This window comes from Coptis chinensis, chromosome 5 (genome assembly GCF_015680905.1).
Source record: "Coptis chinensis isolate HL-2020 chromosome 5, ASM1568090v1, whole genome shotgun sequence".
In the NCBI taxonomy this organism is placed as follows: domain Eukaryota; kingdom Viridiplantae; phylum Streptophyta; class Magnoliopsida; order Ranunculales; family Ranunculaceae; genus Coptis; species Coptis chinensis.
Genome location: NC_141460.1, coordinates 59,050,506 through 59,076,002, shown reverse-complemented (window position 1 = coordinate 59,076,002; position 25,497 = coordinate 59,050,506). Strand labels below are relative to the sequence as shown.

At 39.5% G+C, this 25,497-nt stretch overlaps 2 protein-coding genes across 2 annotated transcripts; both read right to left on the bottom strand.

The window, feature by feature from the left end:
- Window positions 1-18,444: 18,444 nt before the first annotated feature.
- LOC147498153 (uncharacterized) lies at window positions 18,445-18,873 on the bottom strand. Its single transcript, XM_086563152.1, has one exon. The coding sequence runs from the start codon at window positions 18,871-18,873 to the stop codon at window positions 18,445-18,447; it is 429 nt and encodes a 142-aa protein (XP_086419278.1).
- A 5,586-nt stretch (window positions 18,874-24,459) lies between these two features.
- Window positions 24,460-25,125, bottom strand: LOC147498152 (uncharacterized). Its single transcript, XM_086563151.1, has one exon. The coding sequence runs from the start codon at window positions 25,123-25,125 to the stop codon at window positions 24,460-24,462; it is 666 nt and encodes a 221-aa protein (XP_086419277.1).
- Window positions 25,126-25,497: the final 372 nt, after the last annotated feature.

Here is a 25,497-nt window from a genome sequence, read left to right as displayed (position 1 = left end):
GTCTCATTTTGGCTCTATAACACGCCTTTTGAGCTATTAGTCCCAAAAAATAGGGTCAAGTTTCCTCAAAAGGCTATAATTAGAACACGAAGTTTTCTACAATCAATCAATCAATCAATCAGTGTTTTTGCATTCATTAAAATGCAAGCTCACGAAGTTGGTACATTCAATCAAGTTTTTGCATTCTTTCTAACGCAAGCTCGCTTTAGGTACGCTCATTCATTCAATCAATCTAAGTGTTTTTGCATTCATTATAATGCAAGCTCACAAGCTAAGTGTATTCAATCAAGTGTTTTGCATTCATTCAATCAACCAAGTGTTTTGCAATCGCTCTAATGCAAACTCACACGTAGATGTATTTAATCATGTTTTGCATTCTATCGGTGTAGAAAAGGGGTTTTGGGGTTTGAAGTTGTTCATCTTAGATCTAACTTATATATGATCTAGGATAAGGTTTAGTGTTTAGAGGCTTAGTCCTTGTCTTACAAAGGGGTTTAGTCATTGATTTTTGAAGCCTGAGTGTTTCCCCGAGGTTTTGAGTTTTTGACCCTCGAAGTTCACTATGACCGCCGACTATGGCTTTGATCGCTTGACCGCTGACTTTTCACAGCTTTGACTTTATGGCACTTTTTCCCAGCTTGTTCCAGAGGTCCCTTTTAGGGTCCTTTTTGTCTCATTTTGGCTCTATAACACGCCTTTTGAGGTATTAGTCCCAAAATAGGGCTTTTCCTCAAAAGGCTATAATTAGAACATGAAGTTTTCTACAATCAATCAATCAATCAATCAAGTTTTGCATTCATTAAAATGCAAGCTCACGAAGTTGGTACATTCAATCAAGTGTTTTGCATTCTTTCTAACGCAAGCTCGCTTTGTAGGTGCTCATTCAATCAATCAAGTGTTTTTTGCATTCATTATAATGCAAGCTCAACCATTCAATCAAGTGTTTTGCATTCATTCAATCAACCAAGTGTTTTGCAATCGCTCTAATGCAAACTCACACGTAGATGTATTTAATCATGTCTTTTGATTCTATCGCCGTGTGTAGAAAGTGTGGTTTTGGGGTTTGAAGTTGTTCGCCTAAGATCTAACTAACTTATATGATCTAGGATCGGGTTTAGTGTTTAGAGGCTTAGTCCTTGTCTTACAAAGGGTTTAGTCACCGATTTTTGAAGCCTTGGAGTGTTTCCCCGAGGTTTTGAGTTTTTGACCCTCGAAGTTCACTATGACCGCTGACTATGGCTTTGATCGCTGACCGCTGACTTTTCACAGTTTGACTTTTTATGGCACTTTTTCCCGCTTGTTTCCGTGAGGTCCCTTTTAGGGTCCTTTTGTCTCATATTGGCTCTATAACACGCCTTTTGAGGTATTAGTCCCAAAATAGGGTCAATCCTCAAAAGGCTATAATAAGAACATGAGTTTTCTATCAATCAATCAATCAATCAATCATGTGTTTGCATTCATTATAATGCAAGCTCACACGTAGGTACATTCAATCAAGTGTTTTGCATTCTTTTCTAACGCAAGCTCGCTTTGTAGGTACGCTCATTCAATCACCAAGTGTTTTGCATTCATTATAATGCAAGCTCGCACGTAAGTGTATACAATCAAGTGTTTTGCATTCATTCTATTGTAAACTCAACTTTTTTGCATTTAATTAAACTCACACGTATGCATTTTAATCTATCGGTGTAGATAAAGTGGTGGTTCTGGGGTTTTGTGGTTTTGTTCATCCCCGTGATCTAACTTATATGATGATCTAGGCTAAGGTTTAGCGTTTAGTGGCTTAGTCCTTGTCTTACAAAGGGGTTTAGTCATTGATTCTTGAAAAGCTTTGAGTGTTTCCCCGAGGTTTTGAGTTTTTGACCCTCGAGTTCACTATGACCGCCGACTATGGCTTTGATCATCGGCCATTGACTTTTGACAGTTGAAGTTTTTGCACTTTTTTCCAGATGTTCCATGAGGTCCCTTTTTCTCTTTTGGCTCTAAAACGCCATTTTTGAGGTATTACCTCCCAAAATAGGGTCAGATCCCTAAAAAGCCTATATGAACATGAGTTTTCTACAATCAATCAATCTCAATCATGTGTTTTGCATCCATTATAACGCAACCTCACACGCAGTGCATTCAATCAAGTGTTTTGCATTCTTTCTAACACAAGCTCGCTTTGTAGGCACGCTCATTCAATCAATCTAGTGTTTTGCATTCATTATAATGCAAGCTCGCACGTAAGTGTATTCAATCAAGTGTTTTGCATTCATTCAATCAATCAATCAAGTTTTTTTTCTTTTCATTCTAATGCAAACTCCCACGATGCATTTAATCGAAAGTTTTGCATTCTATTGGTGTAGATAGATAGTGGGTTTTTGGGTTTGAAGTAGTTCATCTTAGATCTAACTTATAAGATCTAGGCTAAGGTTTAGAGTTTAGAGGCTTATTAGTCCTTGTTTACTTGCAAAGGGTTTAGTCATTGATTCTTTGAAGCCTTGGAGTGTTTCCCCGAGGTTTTGAGTTTTGACCCTCGAGTTCACTATGACCGCTGACTATGGCTTTGATCGCTGACCGCTGACTTTTCACAGTTTGACTTTTTTTATGGCTTTTTTCCCTTCCATTTCCCTTTTTTTCCCTTGAGGTCCCTTTTCCTTTTTCTCCCTGAATTTTGGCTCTATAACACGCCTTTTGAGCTAATAATCCCAAAATAAGTCAAGCTTTTTGCATCCTATAATTAGAACATGAGTTTTCACAATCAATCAATCAATCAATCGTGTTTTTGCATTCATTAAAATTCAAAGCTCACGAAGCACGGTATTCAATCATCAAGTGTTTTGCATTCTTTATAACGCAAGCTCGCTTTGTAGGTGCGCTTCAATCAATCAAGTGTTTTGCATTCATTCAATCAACCAAGTGTTTTGCAATCGCTCTAATGCAAACTCATTCTATTGTAAAACTGTATTTTTAATCATGTGTGTTTTGCATTCTATCGGGTGTAGAAAGTGGGTTTTTGGGGTTTTGAAGTTGTTCATCTAAGATCTAACTTATATGATCTAGGATAAGGTTTAGTGTTTAGAGGCTTAGTCCTTGTCTTCAAAGGGTTTAGTCATTGATTTTGAAGCCTTGAGTTGTTTCCCGAGGTTTTGAGTTTTGACCCTCGAGTTCACTATGACCGCTGACTATGGCTTTGATCGCCGACCGCTTGACTTTTCACAGTTTGACTTTTATGGCACTTTTTTTTCCCAGCTTGTTCCAGAGGTCCCTTTTAGGTCCTTTTTCTCATTTTGGCTCTATAACACGCCTTTTGAGGTATTAGTCCCAAAATAGGTCAAGTTTCCTCAAAAGGCTATAATTAGAACATGAGTTTTCTAATCAATCAATCAATCAATCAATCAATCGTGTTTTGCATTCATTAAAATGCAAGCTCACGAAGTTGGTACATTCAATCAAGTGTTTTGCATTCTTTTCTAACGCAAGCTCGCTTTGTAGGTAATGCTCATTCAATCACCAAGTGTTTTGCATTCATTATAATGCAAGCTCACAAGTAAGTGTATTCAATCAAGTTTTTTTGCATTCATTCAATCAACCAAGTGTTTTGCAATCGCTCTAATGCAAACTCACACGTATGATGTATTTAATCATGTCTTTTGCATTCTATTGGTGTAGAAAAGTGGGTTTTGTGGGTTTGAAGTTGTTCACCTAAGATCTAACCGATATGATCTAGGATCGGGTTTAGTGTTTAGAGGCTTAGTCCTTTGTCTTACAAAGGGTTTAGTCACCGATTTTTGAAGCCTTGGAGTGTTTCCCCGAGGTTTTGAGTTTTGACCCTCGAGTTCACTATGACCGCTGACTATGGCTTTTGATCATCGACCGCTGACTTTTCACAGCTTTGACTTTATGGCACTTTTTCCCAGCTTGTTCCATGAGGTCCCTTTTAGGGTCCTTTTGTCTCATATTGGCTCTATAACACGCCTTTTGAGGTATTAGTCCCAAAATAGGGTCAGCTTTCTCAAAAAGGCTATAATAAGAACATGAGTTTCTACAATCAATCAATCAATCAATCGTGTTTTGCATTCATTATAATGCAAGCTCACGCCACGCAGGTACATTCAATCAAGTGTTTTGCATTCTTTTTAACGCAGCTCGCTTGTAGGTACGCTCATTCAATCAATCAAGTGTTTTGCATTCATTATAATGCAAGCTCGCACGCTCGCATTCGTAAGTGTTTTGCATTCATTCAATCAATCAAGTGTTTTGCATTCATTCTATTGTAAACTCCCACGAAGATGCATTTAATTAAGTGTTTTGCATTCTATCGGTGTAGAGAGTGGTGGGGGTTTTGGGGTTTGAAGTTGTTCATCCCCGATCTAACTTATATGATGATCTAGGCTAAGGTTTAGCTTTAGTGGCTTAGTCCTTGTCTTACAAAAAAGGTTTAGTCATTGATTCTTGAAGCCTTGGAGTGTTTCCCCGAGGTTTTGAGTTTTTGGACCCTCGAGTTCACTATGACCGCCGACTATGGCTTTGATCATTGGCCATTGACTTTTGACAGTTTGAAGTTTTTTTTGGACTTTTTTTCCGTTGTTCCGATGTTCCATTAGGTCCCTTTTTCTCATTTTGGCTCTAAAACACGCCATTTGAGGTATTACCTCCCAAAATGGTCAGATCCTCAAAAGGCTATATGAGAACATGAGTTTTCTACAATCAATCAATCAATCATGTGTTTTGCATCCATTATAAATGCAAGTTCACACGCAGTTGGTACATTCAATCAAGTGTTTTGCATTCTTTCTAACACAAGCTCGCTTTGTAGGCACGCTCATTCAATCAATCTAGTGTTTTGCATTCATTATAATGCAAGCTCGCACGTAAGTGTATTCAATCAAGTGTTTTGCATTCATTCAATCAATCAAGTGTTTTTCTTTCATTCTAATGCAAACTCCCACGATGATGCATTTAATCATGTCTTTTGCATTCTATTGGTGTAGAAAGTGGGTTTTTGGGGTTTGAAGTTGTTCATCTTAGATCTAACTTATAAAATGATCTAGGCTAAGGTTTAGAGTTTAGAGGCTTATTAGTCCTTGTCTTACAAAAAGGGTTTAGTCATTGATTTTGAAGCCTTGAGTGTTTCCCCGAGGTTTTGAGTTTTTGACCCTCGAAGTTCACTATGACCGCTGACTATGGCTTTGATCGCTGACCTGACTTTTCACAGTTTTGACTTTTATGGCACTCTTTTCCCAGCTTGTTCCGTGAGGTCCCTTTTAGGGTCCTTTTGTCTCATTTTGGCTCTATAACACGCCTTTTGAGGTATTAGTCCCAAAATAGGGTCAAGCCCTCAAGAGGCTATAATTAGAACATGAGTTTTCTACAATCAATCAATCAATCAGGTGTTTTGCATTCATTAAAATAACTTGCAAAGTTGAAATAGACAACCACGGTGAGAATCCAAACAAGGGTGGGTGGGTTATGGGACTTTGAAAACTATAAAGTCTACAAAAAAACAATACTAAAGAGTACTAAGATGGCAGCGGCGCCATTTGATAAACGTAAAATTGAAAAATTTACCTACGAAATGAATGATGAAACTCAAAACGCAAGTGAAACTAAACTTAATTACACGTTGCTATCAAAGATTTCTATACTCTCAATTCTATCGGAATATAGTGGAGTAAAAAGTTCGTTCCACTCTTAGTTTTTTAGCAATCAAGTTTCCTAGATTGACTAATTTATTCAAAGTCTAATGAGAGCAATGGTGGGAATTATACTACGATGTGAATTTAAACTAGACGTAATATAAAGATTATAACTTTATTAAATTTAACTAAATAATAATTGAATTCTAAATTAATAACTAAGAATTGAATAACAACAACTGAAATTAGATCTAACAATTTTAAATGAGAAAATCGAAATGAACAAGAAATAACTATTTTATTTATCTAATCAATGAAGAACTATGATTCCAAGAATTAATCTAAAACAATGTATGAAACTAATTAATTTAACTAATTGAATTCAAAAACTATATCTACAAGCTATTTTAATGGCTACTTTCTATTCTAGATTCTTTAACTATCTCTTTCTTAAGAGCTAAGTCTTGTTTTATGTAAAGGAGGAGACCAGATCCACAATTTCGAGCATGGGCTGAGGAGCCATGTTTTGGGCCGGAAAATCGAACCCAAAGCCCAATTTCTCCAGTCCACAGAGAGCTTTTTCAGCTGGTGTTGACTTCAGCTGACTTTTCGTCCACTTCTGCTCCTCTAATTGTGTCAAGGCTTGGACAATTGGAAAGCTCTTTCAGAGCCGATCGTTTTGACGAAATGTAGGCACAAATCCGAGGCCTGAGTCCAATGATATGGTCTTCGGAAATTCTGCTGACTTGTGCACTGTTTCTGCCCGTGTTGACTTTTCAGCTTTTGACCGGGCTTGATAAAGGCTTTGTCTCCTTGAATCTTGGACTTTATCATAGAACTTCTTAGCAACCAACCCTTTGCTCCTTTATATCACCAAAGTGGCACGTTTCTGCACATAGTTGAGTTCCATACTTGAAATACATAAAACCACATAATTAGCATTAACTCTTATTTCTTATTCATGATAATTGGTCTAAAAGTAGTATTATTAAGGGGTTAAAACTACAGTTTTGGGCTCTTATAAGCAAGCTTCGCTTGTAGGTATGTTCATTCAATCAATCAAGTGTTTTGCATTCATTATAATCCAAGCTCACACGTAAGTGTATTCATCAAGTGTTTTGCGTTCATTCTAATGCAAACTCACACGTAGATGCATTTTATCAAGTGTTTTGCATTCTATTGGTGTAGATAGTTGGGTTTTTGGGTTTGGAAGTTGTTCATCTTAGATATAACTTATAACATCTAGGCTAGGGTTTAGGGTTTAGACTCTTAGTCCTCGTCTTACAAAGGGTTTAGTCATTGATTCTTGAAGACTTGGAGTGTTTCATGAGCTTTTGAATTTTTGGAACATTTAGTTCACTTTGACCGTTGACTAGGGCTTTGATCATTAACTGTTGACTTTTGACAGTTTGACTTTTTGGCAGTTTTTCCCAGTTGTTCCATGATGTCCCTTTTAGGGTCCTTTTGTCTCATTTTGGCTCCATAACACGTCTTTTGAGGTATTTGTTCCCGAATGGGGCTGTATATTGAAAAAGAGATAAGAACATGAGTTTTCTACAATCAATCAATCAATCAGGTGTTTTGCATTCATTATAATGCAAACTTTTTTTTTTTTTTTTTTTTTTGGTTGATAAGCGAGGTTTTTAGAGAGGTCCCCTACCCCTTTTATTAGAATAAAAAATAAATGTAGTACAAGCTTGTTACTTCTCACTCTCTCACATATTCCTTGCCCCTCGCGTCATCACATATAATCTGTTTTACATCTTCAGCAAATAATATCGGTTCTAATTCTAGATAGTTACATTGAGGAATATTAGCTGCAATAGCATCTGCAAGCTTGTTGGACTCCCTAAAAATGTGAATGATGTTGAACTGTTCGAATTGGGCCTTTATACGTTTAATAGCCCGTATCATTTTTTCTGCCTGCCACGGATGTTGACACCTGTCGGTTAAGAAACCTATTACACTCATTGAATCAGTTTGAGCGTTAATTCTTCTTCTCCCTTTTCTTATCGCCATCTTCATTCCCTGTTCTACTGCTTCCAGTTCAATGAGGTCGATCGATTGTTTACTTGCTCTGCCGTGACTTGCCTCTAATACTTCTCCTTCTCTATCTCGTATCACTGCTGACCATCCACCTAAATTCCCCCTTAGTGTGCCATCTTTGTTCATGGTCTGCGACCCATCTTCTGGCTTCTGCCATCGACAAATTTTCTTGTTCCTTTGCTCGATTTGTACATCCACATTCCAAATATCAGTGAATCTTTCTACCTCTGGTCCTTGCTTCATCTTGATTTGTATTGCATTCAATTTTACTCTGACATCACGAATCACTGTTCGAGCTATTTGTTGTACATTCACAGGCTTATTTTCAAAAATTCTATCATTCCTTGCTTTCCATACCCATAGTTGAACCCATTCCACATTAATCCCATCACATCCTGTTGAGTTCCTTTTCCCTGTGACTTAGCTTCTATCCATAATATTTCCCCCTGCCAAGTAACTGCTAATGTTCTGTTAAAACCCATTTTCTGCAATAATATGTTCCATAAGGTTTGTGGTATCGAGCAATAATGAAAAAGGTGTTCCTCTGTTTCAACTGCTCTCCAATAGAAGACACAAGTATCTGAGTCAACCACCTTTTGTTCTTTCATCTTCTTCAGAGTTTTCAGCCCTCCACTTAGTGCCATCCAGCTGATGAAGGAATGCCTGGGGATTTTGTTTGCAAACCAAACCAGTTTATGCCACTGAACTTCTTGTCTTATACCTCTCAGACTCTCATAAGTTTCCTTCATATTGTAGTCTCCATTTGTTTGCTGACCACACTATGTTGTCCTCATCCCCCATTATCTCCACTTCATTTTCTATAACCTCAACAATCTCACTAATGTGACATCTTACGTTATTTGTAAACTCCCATTTGCCATCTACTATGAGGTTCGATACTTGAGCATGCCTGTTACAAGTAGATTCATATAACAGAACTTGGGGAAACTTATCTATTAATATACCAAATGGATGCCAAGGCTCAGTCCAGAAGCTAGTCCCTCTGCCATTGCCAATCTGATGATGCACTATAGCTGCAGCTTCCTTCCTCACTTTTAGAATATTCCTCCAACTTGAGGAACAATCATTGGGTATCTTCAACTGCCAGAAGTTTCTATCCCTGATTAGGTTCTTTTGTTTCCACAACATGGGTTATCGGACTTTGTAATGAGCTTCCACAGAGGCTTCATGGTTGCAGCTTGGTTAACCTTCTCAATATTTCGTATCCCTAATCCTCCTTTCCTCATATGGGTAATAGAGATCATCCCATCCAATCAACGCGTGATTGTTTTGATCCGCCCCTGTCCATAGAAAGTTCCTGAAAATCCTATTGATATCATCTAGAATTTTTTGAGGTAGTGTAAATGCAACAAGCCAATACACACTAATGTTATTCAAAACTGCCTTGATCAGTTGAAGTCTTCCGGCATACGAAAGTAACCTTCCCTTCCAACTCTGGATCCTCCTTGTGATCTTGGATATTAAAGGATAACAATCTGTGGATTTCAGCCTTGTAGTGATTAATGGCAGCCCTAAATACTTTACTGGCAACTCACCTCTAGGAAAAAGCATAGTTTGCTCTATAGTTGCGCTTGCACTATCATCCACTCCAGCGAAAAAAACATTACTTTTTTGAACATTCACTTCCAAACCCGAGACTCTGCTAAAAATATAGAGATTATCCTTTAGTTTAATGGCTGTTCTATTGTCTCCGTACATGAACACCATCAAATCATCTACAAATGATAAATGAATGACTGGGTCTGAACAATTAGCATGTAACTGATAATGCCCTTCTCTAACACTATAATGCATGATCTCAGTAAATAAGTCCATCACCAGCACAAAAAGATACGGCGAGATTGGATCACCCTATCTAATTCCCCTGCTCCCTTTGAAGTAGCCATAAGAAGCCCCATTAATCATAACAGAATAGGACGTTGTCTCCACACACAGTTTAACCCATTTAATGAACTTTTCTGGCATCCCAACTCTTCTCATTGCAAACTCAACTGATTCCCATCTCACTGAATCATAAGTCTTTCGTATATCTACCTTGGCTGCACATCTTGGTGGATATTCATTCCTGTGATAGTTATGCAGTAATTCTTGAGATAAAAGAATGTTATCCTGGATACATCTTCCGCTAACAAAGGCTGATTGGTTAAGGTTTACTACTTGCGGCATTAACTCCTTCATTCTTCTTGTCATAATCTTGGTTATACACTTGTACATGACCCCACAACAAGCAATGAGCCTATAATCTGACAAAGATAGAGGAACTTGTGTTTTAGGTATAAGTGTAATACAGGTAGCATTTACCTCACTGAGCATCTGATTCGAGTTAAAAAAATTATGTATAGCCTTGATGAAGTCATCACCAATAATCCTCCATGTGCATTTAAAGAAGAAAGAGGAGAATCCATCACTTCAGGGGATTTATCATCACCAATATTAGCTAAACTTTATATCTCATCCCTACTCACCTCTCTTTGTAGCTCCTCATAGCTTTGTGAACTTATTTGCTGCCTTGGCCCAATGTCTTGAAATATTGAAAAATCCAGCTCCATCATCCTATTCGGACTATACAAGGCCTTATAATAATCCACACATTCATTACCAATCTCATTTGTAGTCTGTATGACATTCCCCCTGAATCCCGGGGCATGTGATTTTGTTTGTACTTCTCCTTGCTTGCATAGATTTAAAGAAGTAATTGGTATTATTATCGCCACCCCCTATCACTTGATCTCTTGACTTCTACCTATACATGTCTTCCTCAGATATACTTGCTTGTGCATAGGCTGTTACCACTTCTCTTTTCTTTCATAATAATATCATCAATGTTATGGGCTGTGTTTGTAGTTGTTTTTGCACCCTATCCATTTCTTTTCTTTATTTCTTTAACCCTATTCACTACACTCCCCCTCTGTCTCTATTCCATTGTATAAGGGCTGCCTTTGTTAACTTTAACTTTCGTGATGAATATATACATCGGATTTCCAACCACTTCACAATGCCATGCCTCTCTGCGAATCTGTATTCATAAACTCCTTTTCTCTGTACCAAAAATTAAAAAATCTGAATGCTCTCTTTTTTGATTTCCTCTGCACTCAATGAAGTCACAATCATGGGTGTATGGTCCGAGGGCGGCACTGAATTCAAGAATTTCGCTTCATGTTCCTCATATGTACCAATCCATTGAATTTGCCATTACGGCGATCCGGTTTACAACTAATCCGCTTCTACTTGTCTATTATTCCAAGTATACAAATTACCTTTGAACTTAACATCCACCAGCCCAAATTTTTGATTTACACAATCCATTAGATCTGTAAAGTTTCGCTTCTAACTTCTAATCCCCTACCTTTTCATGAGAATTCAAAATAGAGTTGAAATCTCCCATTAACATCCAAGGCTTCTGTATTTGACACGACATGTCCACTAAGCTTCTCCACATGTTTCTCCTTAAGTTCATCTCTGTACTCGCATACACCACCGAAATAACAATCTCATCCCTAGATATCGTGTTTACCTCCATTGTTATGTGTTGTGTATCCTTCTTTAATACTTTTGTTGTACACTCCCTTGGATCCCAGCAAAACCATACATTACCTCCATCATTGGCATTGTAATTGTCCTCCATATGCCATTGATTAAAAGTTTTCTGAAAAATTCTCTCTCGATTCTTCTCTTTTACTCTTGTTTCTACTAATCCCATCACACTAATGTCATACTTCCTCACCATGTCTTTCACTTCAACTTGCTTAAAAGCTTTATTGAACCCCCTTATATTCCAACATGCGTAATTTATCATTTATGGTGTTGGTTTGGTGTTAAGAGACTTAGTTTATCCCTTCCTTTACTGCCCCTTCTTCCCTCTGTGCGTTCTGTGCATATTCCTCTGTGATCTGCTGTGCCTGCTTTCGTTCTACCACTTAACAACTCATTTAACCCTTCCTCCATCCCCTCTTCCTCATCAGTCCTCACTATCAAATGTTTGAAACGGTTATCTCCATGCAGCAGTAAAAGTCTCTTCTTCTCATCCTCGATATCTTGATATTTTCGGGTCATAATTTCTTTCCGCTTCCTCCTTGCTACTCTCATTACTCTTATTACTTGTGTCGCTAAGGCATTCTCCTTCCTTTCCTTCTCTTTTTGTTTCTCATTTTGTACCTCTGTTTTTTATTTGGCGTCGCCATTCTTGGTTCTCATCAACTAAGTGCACTTCTTGTACCCTCTCGTGTCATTTGGCCTTACTACTTCAGCGTTTATTTCCTTCAGATCCTCTCCTCCGAGTCTTTACTTTGTATTGCTTCATTTTTCTCTTTTTCAGCCATACTTTTCGTCTTCACTTCTTGTATTGGCTTCTTTGGGCAATTAAGGTCTGTGTGGCCAAAAACTTTACAGGCTCTACAACACGGCGGCTTCCAATTGTATTCAAAAGCAATCTTGTATGCTCTTCGCTGATCTAAAACCACTAGAATGTCATCAGGATAAGAGCATGTGGCATCTATCTCTATGCACACTCTTGCATACGCAGTTCTAGCCATGTTCTCCGTTAATCGGTCTGTAAACATCGGAATTCCTATTGCACTCCCCACTTGGCTGAAGCCATCCTTATTCCACATTTCCATTGGTAAGCCTTTAACCACTACCCAAATAGGAATCGTTCTCAGCTCTCGTGTTTCTGCCTCCACAAAAAGTCTCCACGGCCTAACAACAAACAACTTACTTGCAATATGGAACGATCCAATATCCAGAACCGCCTTTCGATCATCATCCTTCTCAAACTGGAATGTGAACATTGTATCTGCATAAGGCTTCATTATGAATTTCTTAGTCCTCCACGTTCTACCAACAATCTCCTTGACATAGTTATAATTCATTCGCCTACCCACAAATGACCCAACCACCAAATTCTCAAATTTCTTATTGAAACCAGAGAATTATGTGCTCTGTACGTGTATAACTGGTTTCCCATCGACAAGCGTGGGTGGAATATAACTCAGTTCTTCTTTTCCTCTTTGCTCCCCTTTCCAATCACATCCGCCCATGAGCTTTTTGTGTTCGCTACTCCTTTGTTCGAATGATAGGATCATGACCATCTGCAGATAGTCCGTGGTTCTTTCTTGTTTCGTTAATATCCCGTGATCCTATTATTTGAATACCTTTTTTTCGAAGTTCAGTATCTTCCATTCCTTGTTCCGTCGTTTCTGTGCGGTAGTACTCTACATCTTTTTTTAACTTCTGTAGTGTATTCTGGCACTCTGCTGTACTATAACCCACTTCCAGATCTCTGACTTCTTTTCCTTTGACTTCTTGTGGTTGTACACCCTTTGTTTTGTTTCCTACTACTCCAAAACTACAAAGTGCTATATCTAGTGCTAAGTCCTTTACAAGTTTTTTCTTTGTTTTGCGGTCGTTTCGATCTCACACCTTTCAGCGCGGTGCAAGTCTTTTCCTAAACCTTTCGAGAGATCCCACTCCATACATCTTAGTGAAGCGCAGAACTTACCAAGTCCATGTCGATTCCTCACTCGAAGGTGTTTTGTTTCCAAATCATCTCCCCTCAATGCGGACTCTAGCAAGTGGTGTGCTAGGGTTTTGCGCTCTCAAAATGTGCTAACTCTCGTAATTTTTGCATGTTTTCCTATTTTTTGTGTAAAGACCTAAATACCCCTAAGGTTGAAAAATCACCCCTTAAGTCCCCATTAACAACTAAACGAGCTTTAAATGCAAGGTTTTATTATAATGCAAACTCATGCAAAGGTACATTCAATCAAGTGTTTTGCATTCTTTTTCTAACGCAAGCTTCTCGCTTGTAGGTGCGTTCATTCAATCAATCAAGTGTTTTGCATTCATTATAATCCAAGTTCACACGTAATTGTATTTAGTCAAGTGTTTTGCATTCATTCTAATGCAAACTCACGTAGATGCATTTTATAAAGTGTTTTGCATTCTATTGGTGTAGATAGTGGGGTTTGTGGGTTTGGAAGTTGTTCATCTTATATATAACTTATAACATCTGGGCTAGGGTTTAGGGTTTAGAGGCTTAGTCCTTGCCTTACAAAGGGTTTAGTCATTGATTCTTGAAGCCTTGGAGTGTTTCCTGAGCTTTTGTGCTTTTGGACCCTTGAGTTCACTTTGACCGTTGACTACGGCTTTGATCGTTGACTGTTGACTTTTGACTTTTTGGCAATTTTTCCCAGTTGTTCCATGAGGTCCCTTCTAGGGTCCTTTTGTCTCATTTTGGCTCTATAACACGTCTTTTGAGGTATTTGTTCCAGAATAGGGCTGTATCCTGAAAAAGTGATAAGAACATGAGTTTTCTACAATCAGTCAATCAATCAGGTGTTTTGCATTTATTATAATGCAAGCTCACACGTAGGTACATTCAAACCAAGTGTTTTTCATTCTTTCTAAGGCGAGCTCGCTTGTAGGTACGTTCATTCAATCAATCAAGTGTTTTACATTCATTATAATCCAAGCTCACACGTAAGTGTATTCAGTCAAGTGTTTTGCATTCATTCAATCAATCAAGTATTTTGCATTCATTCTAATGCAAACTCACCCGTATATGCATTTTATCAAGTGTTTTGCATTCTATTGGTGTAGATAGTGGGGTTATGGGGTTTGGAAGTTGTTCAGCTTCTATCTAACTTATATGATCTTGGCTAGGGTTTAGCGTTTAGAAGCGTAGTCCTTGTCTTACAACGGGTTTAGTCATTGATTCTTGAAGCCTTTGAGTGTTTCCTGAGCTTATGAGTTTTTGGACCCTTGAGTTCACTTTGACCGTTGACTATGGCTTTGATCGTTGACTGTTGACATTTGACAGTTTGACTTTTTGGAACTTTTTCCCAGTTGTTCCATGAGGTCCCTTTTAGGGTCCTTTTGTCTTATTTTGGCTCTATAAGAGCATCATCAACGCGTTGTTATTTTTGATTTTCAATGTGACAGTTGACAATTTTTATAGCAATTTCCGTCACCAACGCATTGTCAAATGATCGTTTCTATTTTAAGAATTGTCAAAAGTGGAGCCAAATTGGTTAAGAAAATAGAAATGGTTCGCACGGTAAAACTAGACCCGTCCAAGATTACGCACGGGAAAACTACCCGTCCAAGAGTAGAAATGTGTGCACGGTTCTACTTTAGACGTCCAACATTTTTTTTGTTTTTTTTAATAAAAAATTAAAACGGTTCGATTTTGTACCGTTGGAATTAACGGCTATATTAACGACTATATTTAGTTCCGTTGGACTGGGCCTATATATATTCCATATATGCTTAACTCATTTTTCACTAATTCACTTCATCTTCTTCTTTCTTCTTTTATTCTTCACCAAAATCACAAAATGTCTTCACAAAGATCTAGAGGTAGAGGAAATAGAGGTGGTAGAAATAGTGAAAACCAAAACCAAGAAAACAGCCAACATACCTATGTTCAAGGTCGTTCAAGAAAACAGCCAACATACATGTCTTCATTATACGGGATAGAGCTCCTCTATCCCACTGACGAGCAGGCCTGCTAACAATTGCAAATCTAGCATGTAAAACACCAAAACCACATTCCACATCTTTACGAGCTACTTCTTGCGCTTTTGCAAAATTAGTATCCATAGGAGTAGCAGGAGATGGGATTGTTTGAATCAGTGTAGCCCATGGTCCATATATTCCATCAGCAAGGTAGTAGCCCATATTGTAAGGATTGTTATTAACTTGATAAACACAAGCTGGAGCTGTTCCTCTGACTAAATTATCAAATAAATGAGAATTATCTAACATATTAAGATCATTACACGATCCAGCCATTCCAACGTATGCGTGCCAAAACCATAGCTCCTGGTCTACAACCGCTTTCAAAAATCACGGTCGCTTTTCTAGCATGGCCCAAATGAGTTCCATGCCACGCAGTTGGACAATTTTTCCATACCGGTGCATATACAGTCTAAACTACCCAACATACCGGCCAACCCGCGTTCTTCACTTATCGCAAGCAAGCGTGTTACATCTTCTTCCGTTGGGCTTTCGAGGGTATTGTTCTTCAAAACAGTTGACAACTGCATTGCAGAAATGATGAAGTGATTCTCGGGCGTACTCTAAGCAAGTTTTATCCAGTTGATCCATTGAATCATTTTGGACAACCATAAGCAAGCATCATCGTATTGCGTACTGTCATTTTACCAAACCCAAAAACAAAGGCAAACCAAGAGCATCACAAGAAGGCTTAAAATATGGATCAAAATTAGTGACAACTTTCAATATATTGTTAAAAGTGGTCTTCTCATACTAAACCTAATGACAAAACTTACCCGCTTTATAAGTTGGTCTATCGAAAAAAATAATCAGCCACCAACCGTTCATGTGCACCAAACACGATCGCGCGGTTAGTGTATTCTCTACCATCAGCAAGATCCACCCCATTTTTGGTACAGATAAAGCGTTGAAAGCCGGAATCATTGACGCCACTACAACTGCATCACTTTGCATTTGTTGAACGATTACGGTATTTTCATCATCATCGTCGAAAATTAGTTCACTTACTCTTTCGCACCAATTGCTATTATGACTACTAGAACCCATGACAAAATATAAAAAGTTTGATTGATAAGAGGAGATGAAGAAATGATGGATGCTTCAACTGTGATTCATCTATGATATATAACGTAGAAAGTGGAGGGAAACAATGGGCGAAAATGGATTGGGCCATAAAATGGGGGAATTGATGGACGGGACAACTTGTGCCGTTTATAAAAGAATCATGTCTGCACGGGACAACTTTAGCCGTGCGAAATGGAAACAAGAATTTTTCTTATTTCGCGTTGGTACTTGATTCATTTTTGACTTTTTTGATTTCCTAAAAACGCTGATGTATCACAATTGCAAATAGCAATGCGTTGATGATGCTCTAACAATTATTTTTAGGTATTAGTTCCAGAATAGAGCTGTATCCTGAAAAAGCGATAAGAACATGATTTTTCTACAATCAATAAATCAATTAGGTGTTTTGCATTCATTATAATGCAAGCTCATGCGTAGGTACATTCCATCAAGTGTTTTGCATTTTTTCTAACGCAAGCTCGCTTGTAGGTACGTTCATTCAATCCATCAACTGTTTTGCATTCATTATAATGCAAGCTCACACTCTTACGTAAGTGTATTCAGTCAAGTGTTTTGCATTCATTCAATCAATCAAGTATTTTGCATTCATTCTAATGCAAACTCAACCGTAGATGCATTTAATCAAGTGTTTTGCATTCTATTGGTGTACATAGTGGGGTTTTGGGGTTTTTAAGTTGTTCATCTTAGATCTAACTTATATAATCTAGGCTAGGGTATAGGGTTTAGAGTCTTAGTCCTTGTCTTACAAAGGATTTAGTCATTGATTCTTCAAGCCATGGAGTGTTTCCTTTGCTTTTGAGTTTTTGGACCCTTAAGTTAACTTTAGCCGTTGACTATGGCTTTGATCGTTGACTGTTGACTTTTGACAATTTCACTTTTTGGCCATTTTTCCCAGTTATTCCATGAGGTTCCTTTTAGGGTCCTTTTGACTCATTTTGGCTCTATAACACGTCTTTCGAGATATTTGTTCCAGAATAGGGTTGTATCTTGAAAAGGCGATAAGAACATGAGTTTTCTACAATCAATCAATAAATTAGGTGTTTTGCATTCATTATAATGCATGCTCACACGTAGGTACATTCAACCAAGTGTTTTGCATTCTTTCTAACACAAGCTCTCTTGTAGGTACGTTCATTCAATCAATCAAGTGTTTTGCATTCATTATAATCCAAGCTCACACGTAAGTGTGTTCAGTCAAGTGTTTTGTATTTATTCAATCAATCAAGTGTTTTGCATTCATTCTAATGCAAACTTACATGTAGATGCATTTTATCAATTGTTTTGCATTCTATTGGTGTTGATAGTGGGGTTATGGGGTTTGGAAGTTGTTCTTCTTAGATCTAACTTATATGATCTTGGCTAGGGTTTAGCGTTTAGATGCTTAGTCCTTTTCTTACAACGGGTTTAGTCATTGATTCTTGAAGTCTTGGAGTGTTTCCTGAGCTTATGAGTTTTTGGACCCTTGAGTTCACTTTGACCGTTCACTATGGCTTTGATCATTGACTGTTGACTTTTGACCGGTTTGACTTTTTGCAACTATTTCCCGCTTGTTCCATGAGGTCCCTTTTGGGGTCCTTTTGTCTTATTTTGGCTCTAAAACAGGTATTTTTAGGTATTAGTTCCAGAATAGAGCCGTATCCTGAAAAAGTGATAAGAACATGAGTTTTCTACAATCAATCAATCAATTAGGTGTTTTTCATTCATTATAATGCAAGCTCACGTGTTGGAACATTCCATCAAGTGTTTTGCTTTCTTTCAAACGGAAGCTCGCTTGTAGGTACGTTCATTCAATCCATCAAGAGTTTTGCATTCATTAAAATGCAAGCTCACACTCGTACATAAGTGTATTCAGTCAAGTGTTTTGCATTCATTCAATCAATCAAGTGTTTTGTATTCATTCTAATGCAAACTCAAACGAATAAACACAAATTAGATGGATGAAATTTTCTATCATATTCATTGACATACTAAAGGGCTCAAAATATCATTACAACGCTCGATGTTCACATATCATGAAGCAAAAAAACTTTCATTTAATTGACAAACTGTACACAAGGTCACTCATGGAACTTTTTCAACATCCTGATGTTCCATGGTCGCTTGACGCTCTCTCCCAGGGGAGTCTGCAACCTGTAAGTCCCGGACGTTCTAGCCTCTACCACGATGTATGGTCCCTCCCAGTTGGGCCCAACTTTCTATCTATCTCTTTCTTGGTGGCTGGGGTCACCCGCCGCAGCACACAGTCACCAACATTAAATTTTTGCCGCTTCACCCGCTTGTTATATTGTCTCTGCAACTTCATGTGGTACTCTTCTAATCTGAGGCACGCGGTGTCCCTCATTTCCTCTGTATGATTCAGCACCCCGGCTAATATTGTCTCATTAACTCCTGCTTCAATAGCTTTGGTTCTGGTTGTCGTGGCCATCATTTCCACCGGAATCACCGCCTCCACTTCATAAGTCATAGCGAACGGCAATTCCCCGGTAGAAGTCCACAGAGTCATGCGGTATGCCCAAAGCACCCTGTGTAATTCCTCTGCCCAGGATCCTTTGCACTCCTCCAACTTTTTCTTCAGATTATTCATTATAGTCTTATTCGATGACTCTGCTTGCCCATTCCCCTACGGATTGTAGGGGGCTGAGAACCCTTGCTTTACTCCGAACACTTGGAGAAACGCTTTTAACTTTCCCCCTGTAAACTGTGTACCGTTATCTGTGATGACAGTGTGTGGGAGTCCGAACCTGCATATGATATTTTCCCACAGGAACTTCCTCACTTGTTCCTCCTTCACCTGCTGCAAAGCCACGCCCTCAACCCACTTCGTAAAATAATCTGTTGCGGCTAGCATGAACCTTCTTTTGCCGCTCACCATAGGCAGTGGTCCGACAATATCCAATGCCCATATAGCAAACGTCCATGGACTAAAGACCTGGTGCAAGAGTTCAGTTGGTGCGTGTATCAGCAGTGCGAAGCTTTGCCATTTCTTGCACCTCTTGGCATATTCTGTTGCATCTCTCTTCATGTGAGGCCAAAAGTACTCTTGTGCTAGCAGCCGGTGCGCAGTAGTCCTTCCTGCCGAATGGCTCCCACAATCTCCTTCATGAATTTCCCCCAACACCTCTTTCACCTTCTGCGGTCCCAGACATTTCGGCCACGGTCTACTGACACTTCGCCGGTACAAAACCCAATCCAAGAATGAAAGTACCTCCTAGAAGCCCCTATTTTCTATTTACATTATTTTTCGTAACAATATTTAGTATGTCTGTATTTGATTGTATTTTTCTGGTCAACGTGCTAATATGTGGGTTTGACTTATGATAGAAAGAGAAATGAGGGAATACGAAATAGTAATTTCGAATAATGTTAAGATAGGAAACTAGTATTTGAATTTTGAATGTTGGGTATAGATTATCTTTAATTTTCGAAAAGTTTTAAATCAGAAGGAAACAAGATAGTCACATAAGGAACTTAATAGATATAGTACTTTTAATAGAAAATAACATTCCATAGTTTTGATATAAGAATATTTAGTAAAATAGGAAGTTGAGCTAAATATATGGTGTCTACGGAGAAAGGATATATTTTATATATAAACACAAACAAAGACACTCAAGCAAAAATATGGGAAGAGAAAGGAGGTTTTTTCAAAAACACAAATGAGACAGTTTGGGATTGGCGGATTTTCTCCGTTGGATTGGTTTTGATATTTCTTTTTCCGATAACCACAGGGAGGTGAGTAGTTTAGTTTCATTGTCTCGCCTATACACAGAGATGACTTTACTGTAGGAATACATGTTTCGTTCATTTTTTCATGTCTGCTCATTTCTGTTCAACCATGGTTCTTCTCTGTAAGGTTTAAACTTATTAGATTTGTTATTTGTTAGGACTGTTGAAACCTTTAGGTGGTTGTAAAGGGAGGCGCTGAGCCCCCCAAAAACCTCCCCCCCGTGAAATATTCATTACTTTGCGATACTAAGGGGTTGGATTTTATATGTGATTTCGTTTTTGTGAACTGTTTTGGTTGTGTTGTGGGTTGTTGGTTTCATGAATGGTGGTAGTGGGGAGTTTGTGGGGGGTTGAAAGCTCCAAGAACATTAATGGCGGTCGGATCTGTGATTTGAGAGGGATTGCGAAAACTGAAAATTTTGGCGGTCGCTTGGTGAAGTAAAGTTGTGGGTTTTTCACCCACACAAATTCATTGAGTTATTTTGGGGGTGGTGTGAAGAAGGATTTTGGGGGTGACTGGAAACTAGTGGCTGTTGTTGCGAAGGGGATGACCGTGAGAGCGATCTAGTGCTCCCGATCGCTGTGTAATTTTTTAGACTTGGGACTAATTAGTTGGGCCGGACCATATCAATTTTTGGTTTGGGCCAGTTTAAAAGGTTTATGTGGGCTGGTCCCTAAAATTTGAATTGGATGTCATGGGATCTAATTAGTTTTGAAATTTCCAGTTGGGCCAGATTAGTTTATGGGCCGGGATAAACTGAGTCAGTTTAGCCCAGTCGCTTAGGACCAGGGTTTGAACTCTTTTTAAATATGGGTTTGGGTGAGGACCGGGTGGGATGACCATTGGTTAGGACCATTGACTGTTGGGTTGACTGTTGACCCGTTGACTGTTGACTTTTTTTTCTAAAATGTTATAGATTGAATTTTATGGACCAATCCGATGATAGGATGTTGGTGACACTTGCAGAAACTTGTTTGTCAGTATCTAATATAGATTTGACGTTGATCTTGTGTGAATATTGACACGTGAAGAGAGGGAAAGTTTAAGATGCATAGATATATACATTTGAATAAATTTACGAACGAAAATCCTAGAACCTAGCTACCACAACTCATGTCATTTTGCCCTGGTGTGGCGTGTGCAATTTGATTATTCTTCGGCGTTTTCAAGAATCTGAATGGCCCTTCTGGCGTAGCCGAATAGTGGCTTGATTATCTCGTTCGCAAAACTTTAGAACGAGACGCGCATTACTTTTATGCCGAATAGTGGCATTACTTACATAATGCCTTTCGTGTGAGGGTTACCTGGTGTGCGGCATTCCGCTCAGGGTGGTTACGCATGGAGTGGTTCATTATGTAAGGGGAGGCATGTGGATGTACATGTTCGGCGTTGGGTAGCGATTGTGGTAGCCAGGAAAACTAGGTAAAACATAGAGACGATGTGTTACTAGGGACACTTGATAAAGGTTACTGCCATGATATTTTCCCTCAGGTGTGGTTATTGATTTAAAACTTTCAAGTTAAGTTTCATTTTTGCTATGATTATTACAAATTGCTTGCAGGAGAGTGGGTTAAACTAATTATTCTTTAGAGAGGACCCACTCTGTGATAGAGCATGCATAAAGGTAAGTACTAGGCTGCCATAAGTTATTTACTCTTAGTTAGAAGCTAAGGTGCCTTTATGAAGGAACTAACTACCTTAAGCTAAGGCGCCTCGGTGGAGGAACTACCTGCCATGTAAAGAATGAAATATTATGTATATCTAAATGGTTTTACTAAGGCTACTAATACCAGCATTATAAAATAATGCTGACCCGATTTGCATGTTTGCTAATCGGGTGTGTTCTTATATGAACATAGTCGATCAGCCTGGACAGGGTTAGCTGATGTTCGAGAAGGGGGCGTGATGCTCGTGATTGATGTTAGCATTTATTTTTAATAAGATGTCGTTTCATTTTTCCCAGAGATGTAGTGGAATTTGTTTGGGACATACGTTTAATTTTTTTTTTTCCGAATTCTTAAGTGAAGAAGTTTGTAACTTACTTTTGACCATAAGTTTCCATAATGATGAGTGATTGTTTTGAGTATTTTATTGTTTAGTTTTTCCGCATGTGTTATTATTCATTAGGGCTATGATATAGATTGGGTTTTGAGGTTGTTGTCACATCTCGGATATCGAGGAGTCGGATATCATTTATATTATCTGATTTATCGAAATTCGGGGTGTGACAACCTCTGTGATACTTGTTCCATCCTTCTCCTTTCTCGCTTGTCCTCTATCTCTATCCCCGAAAGAAAACTCTTGATGGGTTCCATCCACCCCAGCTATTGCTCAGTAGTTAGCCATACCCCCTTTTCCTCTACGATTCGGTCGGTTAAAAGACACCGACTTCAATAGATCGCCCTCGGTTCGAAGTACCAGCGGCAACATATGCCAATGCATCGGTGTGTCTATTCTCTCCCCTACCTAGATGAGCAAATCTGATATTTTGAATTTGTCTTCCCTTCTCCGTAATACCTCCAAATACTTTGCCATCCTTGGACATCGGACGCGAACCCCCTGTTGTTGACTGGCATATTACCAAGTTCGAATCTGAGTACACTATCAACTCTCTCACCCCCATATCACAGGCCAAGTCCAAACCTACTATCACCGCTTCATATTCGGACTCGTTGATTGACGCAGCAAAACCCAGCTTCATTGATAATTCCAAGCGAGTATTCTCGGGTGTGAACAACACCACCCTAATTCCATTCCCTATATCGGTAGCGGACCCATCCGCAAAGACTCTCTATCCGTTCCGCATGTCCCAAGGATCCAGGGGGTCATGGTTTTGGTCCACTTCCTGTTCCATAATCATCTCCTCCCCCCATGTGGGATCCTCGGCCAGGAATTCAGCCATGTCTTGTGCCTTCTCCGTGGTCCTGGCTTGATACTCAATGTCATACAAACTTAGCATTCTCCCTGATTTCTCTACCTTCAGGGCCTGCTTCAGTGGCAAGTTGGTTACCACTACCACCGAGTGAGCATCAAAATACAGTTTCAATTTCAGCGCCGAAAAGATCAAAGCCAAGGAAAACTTCTAAATTATACTGTATCTTGTTTCGGTGTCTAACATAATCTTGCTCTGGAAGTACACCGGCCGCTTTGCCTTGTCCACTACCTTTATCAGCACTGAACTGATTACATACTCTGATACCCCCAAGTACAAATATAACTTCTCCCCCTGCCCTGGGAGGGACAAGATTGGGGCCTTTCCCAAATACTCTTTCAACTCCTGGAAAGCCCTTTCGCATGCAGCGGTCCACTGAAAGTAAGTTGTCCTCCTCAAGAGTAGGTACAAAGGTCAGCATTTATTCGAGGACTTTGATATGAATCTATTGAGAGCCGCGACCCTCCAGGCCAATCTCTGCACCTCTTTCACATTCTATGGAGACGGCATTTCCAACAGTGCCCTTATCTGGTCCGAGTTTGCTTCTATTCCGCAGTATGTGACAATGTACCCCAAAAATTTTCCGGATGTCACTTCAAATGTGCACTTCTCTGGGTTTAGCATCAGTTTGTGCCTTTGCGATATAGAGAATGTTTCCTTAGCCCCGCCATATGCTCCTCCTCGGTCATACTCTTCTCTACCATGTCATCTATATAGATTTCCATTCCCTTTCTGATTTTGGTTTCGAACATCTTCTCCCCCACTCTTTGAAATGTTGCCCTAGCATTCTTTAGCCCAAAAGGCATTCTGGTATAACAATACGTTTCCCCCTCTACTATGAACGTGATTTTCTCTTGGTCAGGGTTGTACACCACCACCTTATTGTAGCCCATCGATGCGTCCATAAATGAAAAAATCTTGAATTTCGCAGTTCGGTCCACCAACTCATCTATTCGCGGCATGGGGTAGCAATCTTTCGGGCACTCCTTGTTGACATCTGTAAAATCCACGCATATCCTTACTTTCCCATTCTTTTTAGGGACCGCTACCACGTTTGATAGCCATTCAGTAAACTTGCATTCGCAGATGATTCCTGCATCCTTCAAATTTTCTTTTTACCTTATCCCGAATTCTTTTACGATACTACGGTTTCACGCTTCTCATTTTTTCGCTAGACCGGTCGGGCACCTTCCCTCATATGCAATGCGGTAGGCGCGCTAACTCGAACTCGGATCCAGCCCGCTTAAGTCCTCGATTGTCCATGCAAACACATCGTTATTCTCAGTCAACACAGCAATCAACTTTGCTTTCCAATCCTCTGACAAACTTGTCCCCACATTCACAAACTTCTCCTCCTCCGCGATCCCATTCTCATCCATTGTCTTGGCCCCGACGAGCAACTCCTTCTCGTCGTCCATGGTCTATAATTGTTATGCTGACTTGTCATCCTTTTCCGACCCCTCTTTCTCTGGGGCGCGAACCAAGCCTTTTGCGATCACTTGTTGGATGTTCTACGCCGCGACCTGATCACCCCTTATCTCATATGTTCCTCCATTAGTCGGGAAGTGGATCACTTGATAATAAGTGGATGGGATGGCCTTCATCTCGTGAATCCATTTTCTACCCAAGATCGCGCTGTATTGTAAGTTGGTATCTACTATCATAAAACGGGTAAAAACTGTCACCGGCCCTATAGTCACCGGTAGCACCAATTCCCCTAACGGCTCCGTCCTGCTACCGTTGAAGCCGAACAAGTTAGTTTGAGGGGGCTTCATCTGCTTACTTTCAATGCCCATTTCTTCCATTGCGCCCTTGAAAAATAAGTCAATTGAGCTTCCGCAGTCTATCAGGACCCTTTTTACCATGTAATTAACCATCACGATTGTGATCACCAGTGCATCCTCGTGAGGAGAGGTCACTGACTCCAGATCCCTCAGAGTGAACTCTATCCTATCATTTCCCTTGCCGGCCCCTAGCACGGGCCTTGGACTACTCAGCACCTCATTTATCTGCTGCAAACTGGCTGTCCTCCGCACCTTATCTCTGTGGGCATTCCTCCCCAGTGTTTCTCCACTGAAAATAACATTAATTGTACCCAAGATCTTGGCTGTGGCTGGCACTCTTTCGACCGGCTGCACCTCCTTGATGAACTCCTTCAACTTCCCTCTCTCAATCATTCTCTCTACTAACCATTGCAACGCAAAGCATTCATTGGTGGTGTGATTCCGGACCTGGTGATATGCACAAAATGGTTTTCCTTCTATTTCCCTGGGTGTACTCTGCGGTGCTTCATAATACTGTTGTCCATTGATTAATGGCAAGATTTCTTCCAACGGTTTGTTCAGTGGTGTTAGCTCTGTTTTGCGATAAGGTTTTCTCTCCCTGTATTCTCTTCTGGCTTGCTCTCTACCTCTTTCTACTTTCTGTGTTTCCCCCTGTAGGCTCCCCTCTCTCGCGCCGCGGTCCTTTCTCGGTCTCTCCTATCCTCCACTCCCACGGCATGTACTAACTTCTTAGGCTTCTTGTGTTCCTTACTATTCCCTCGTAGA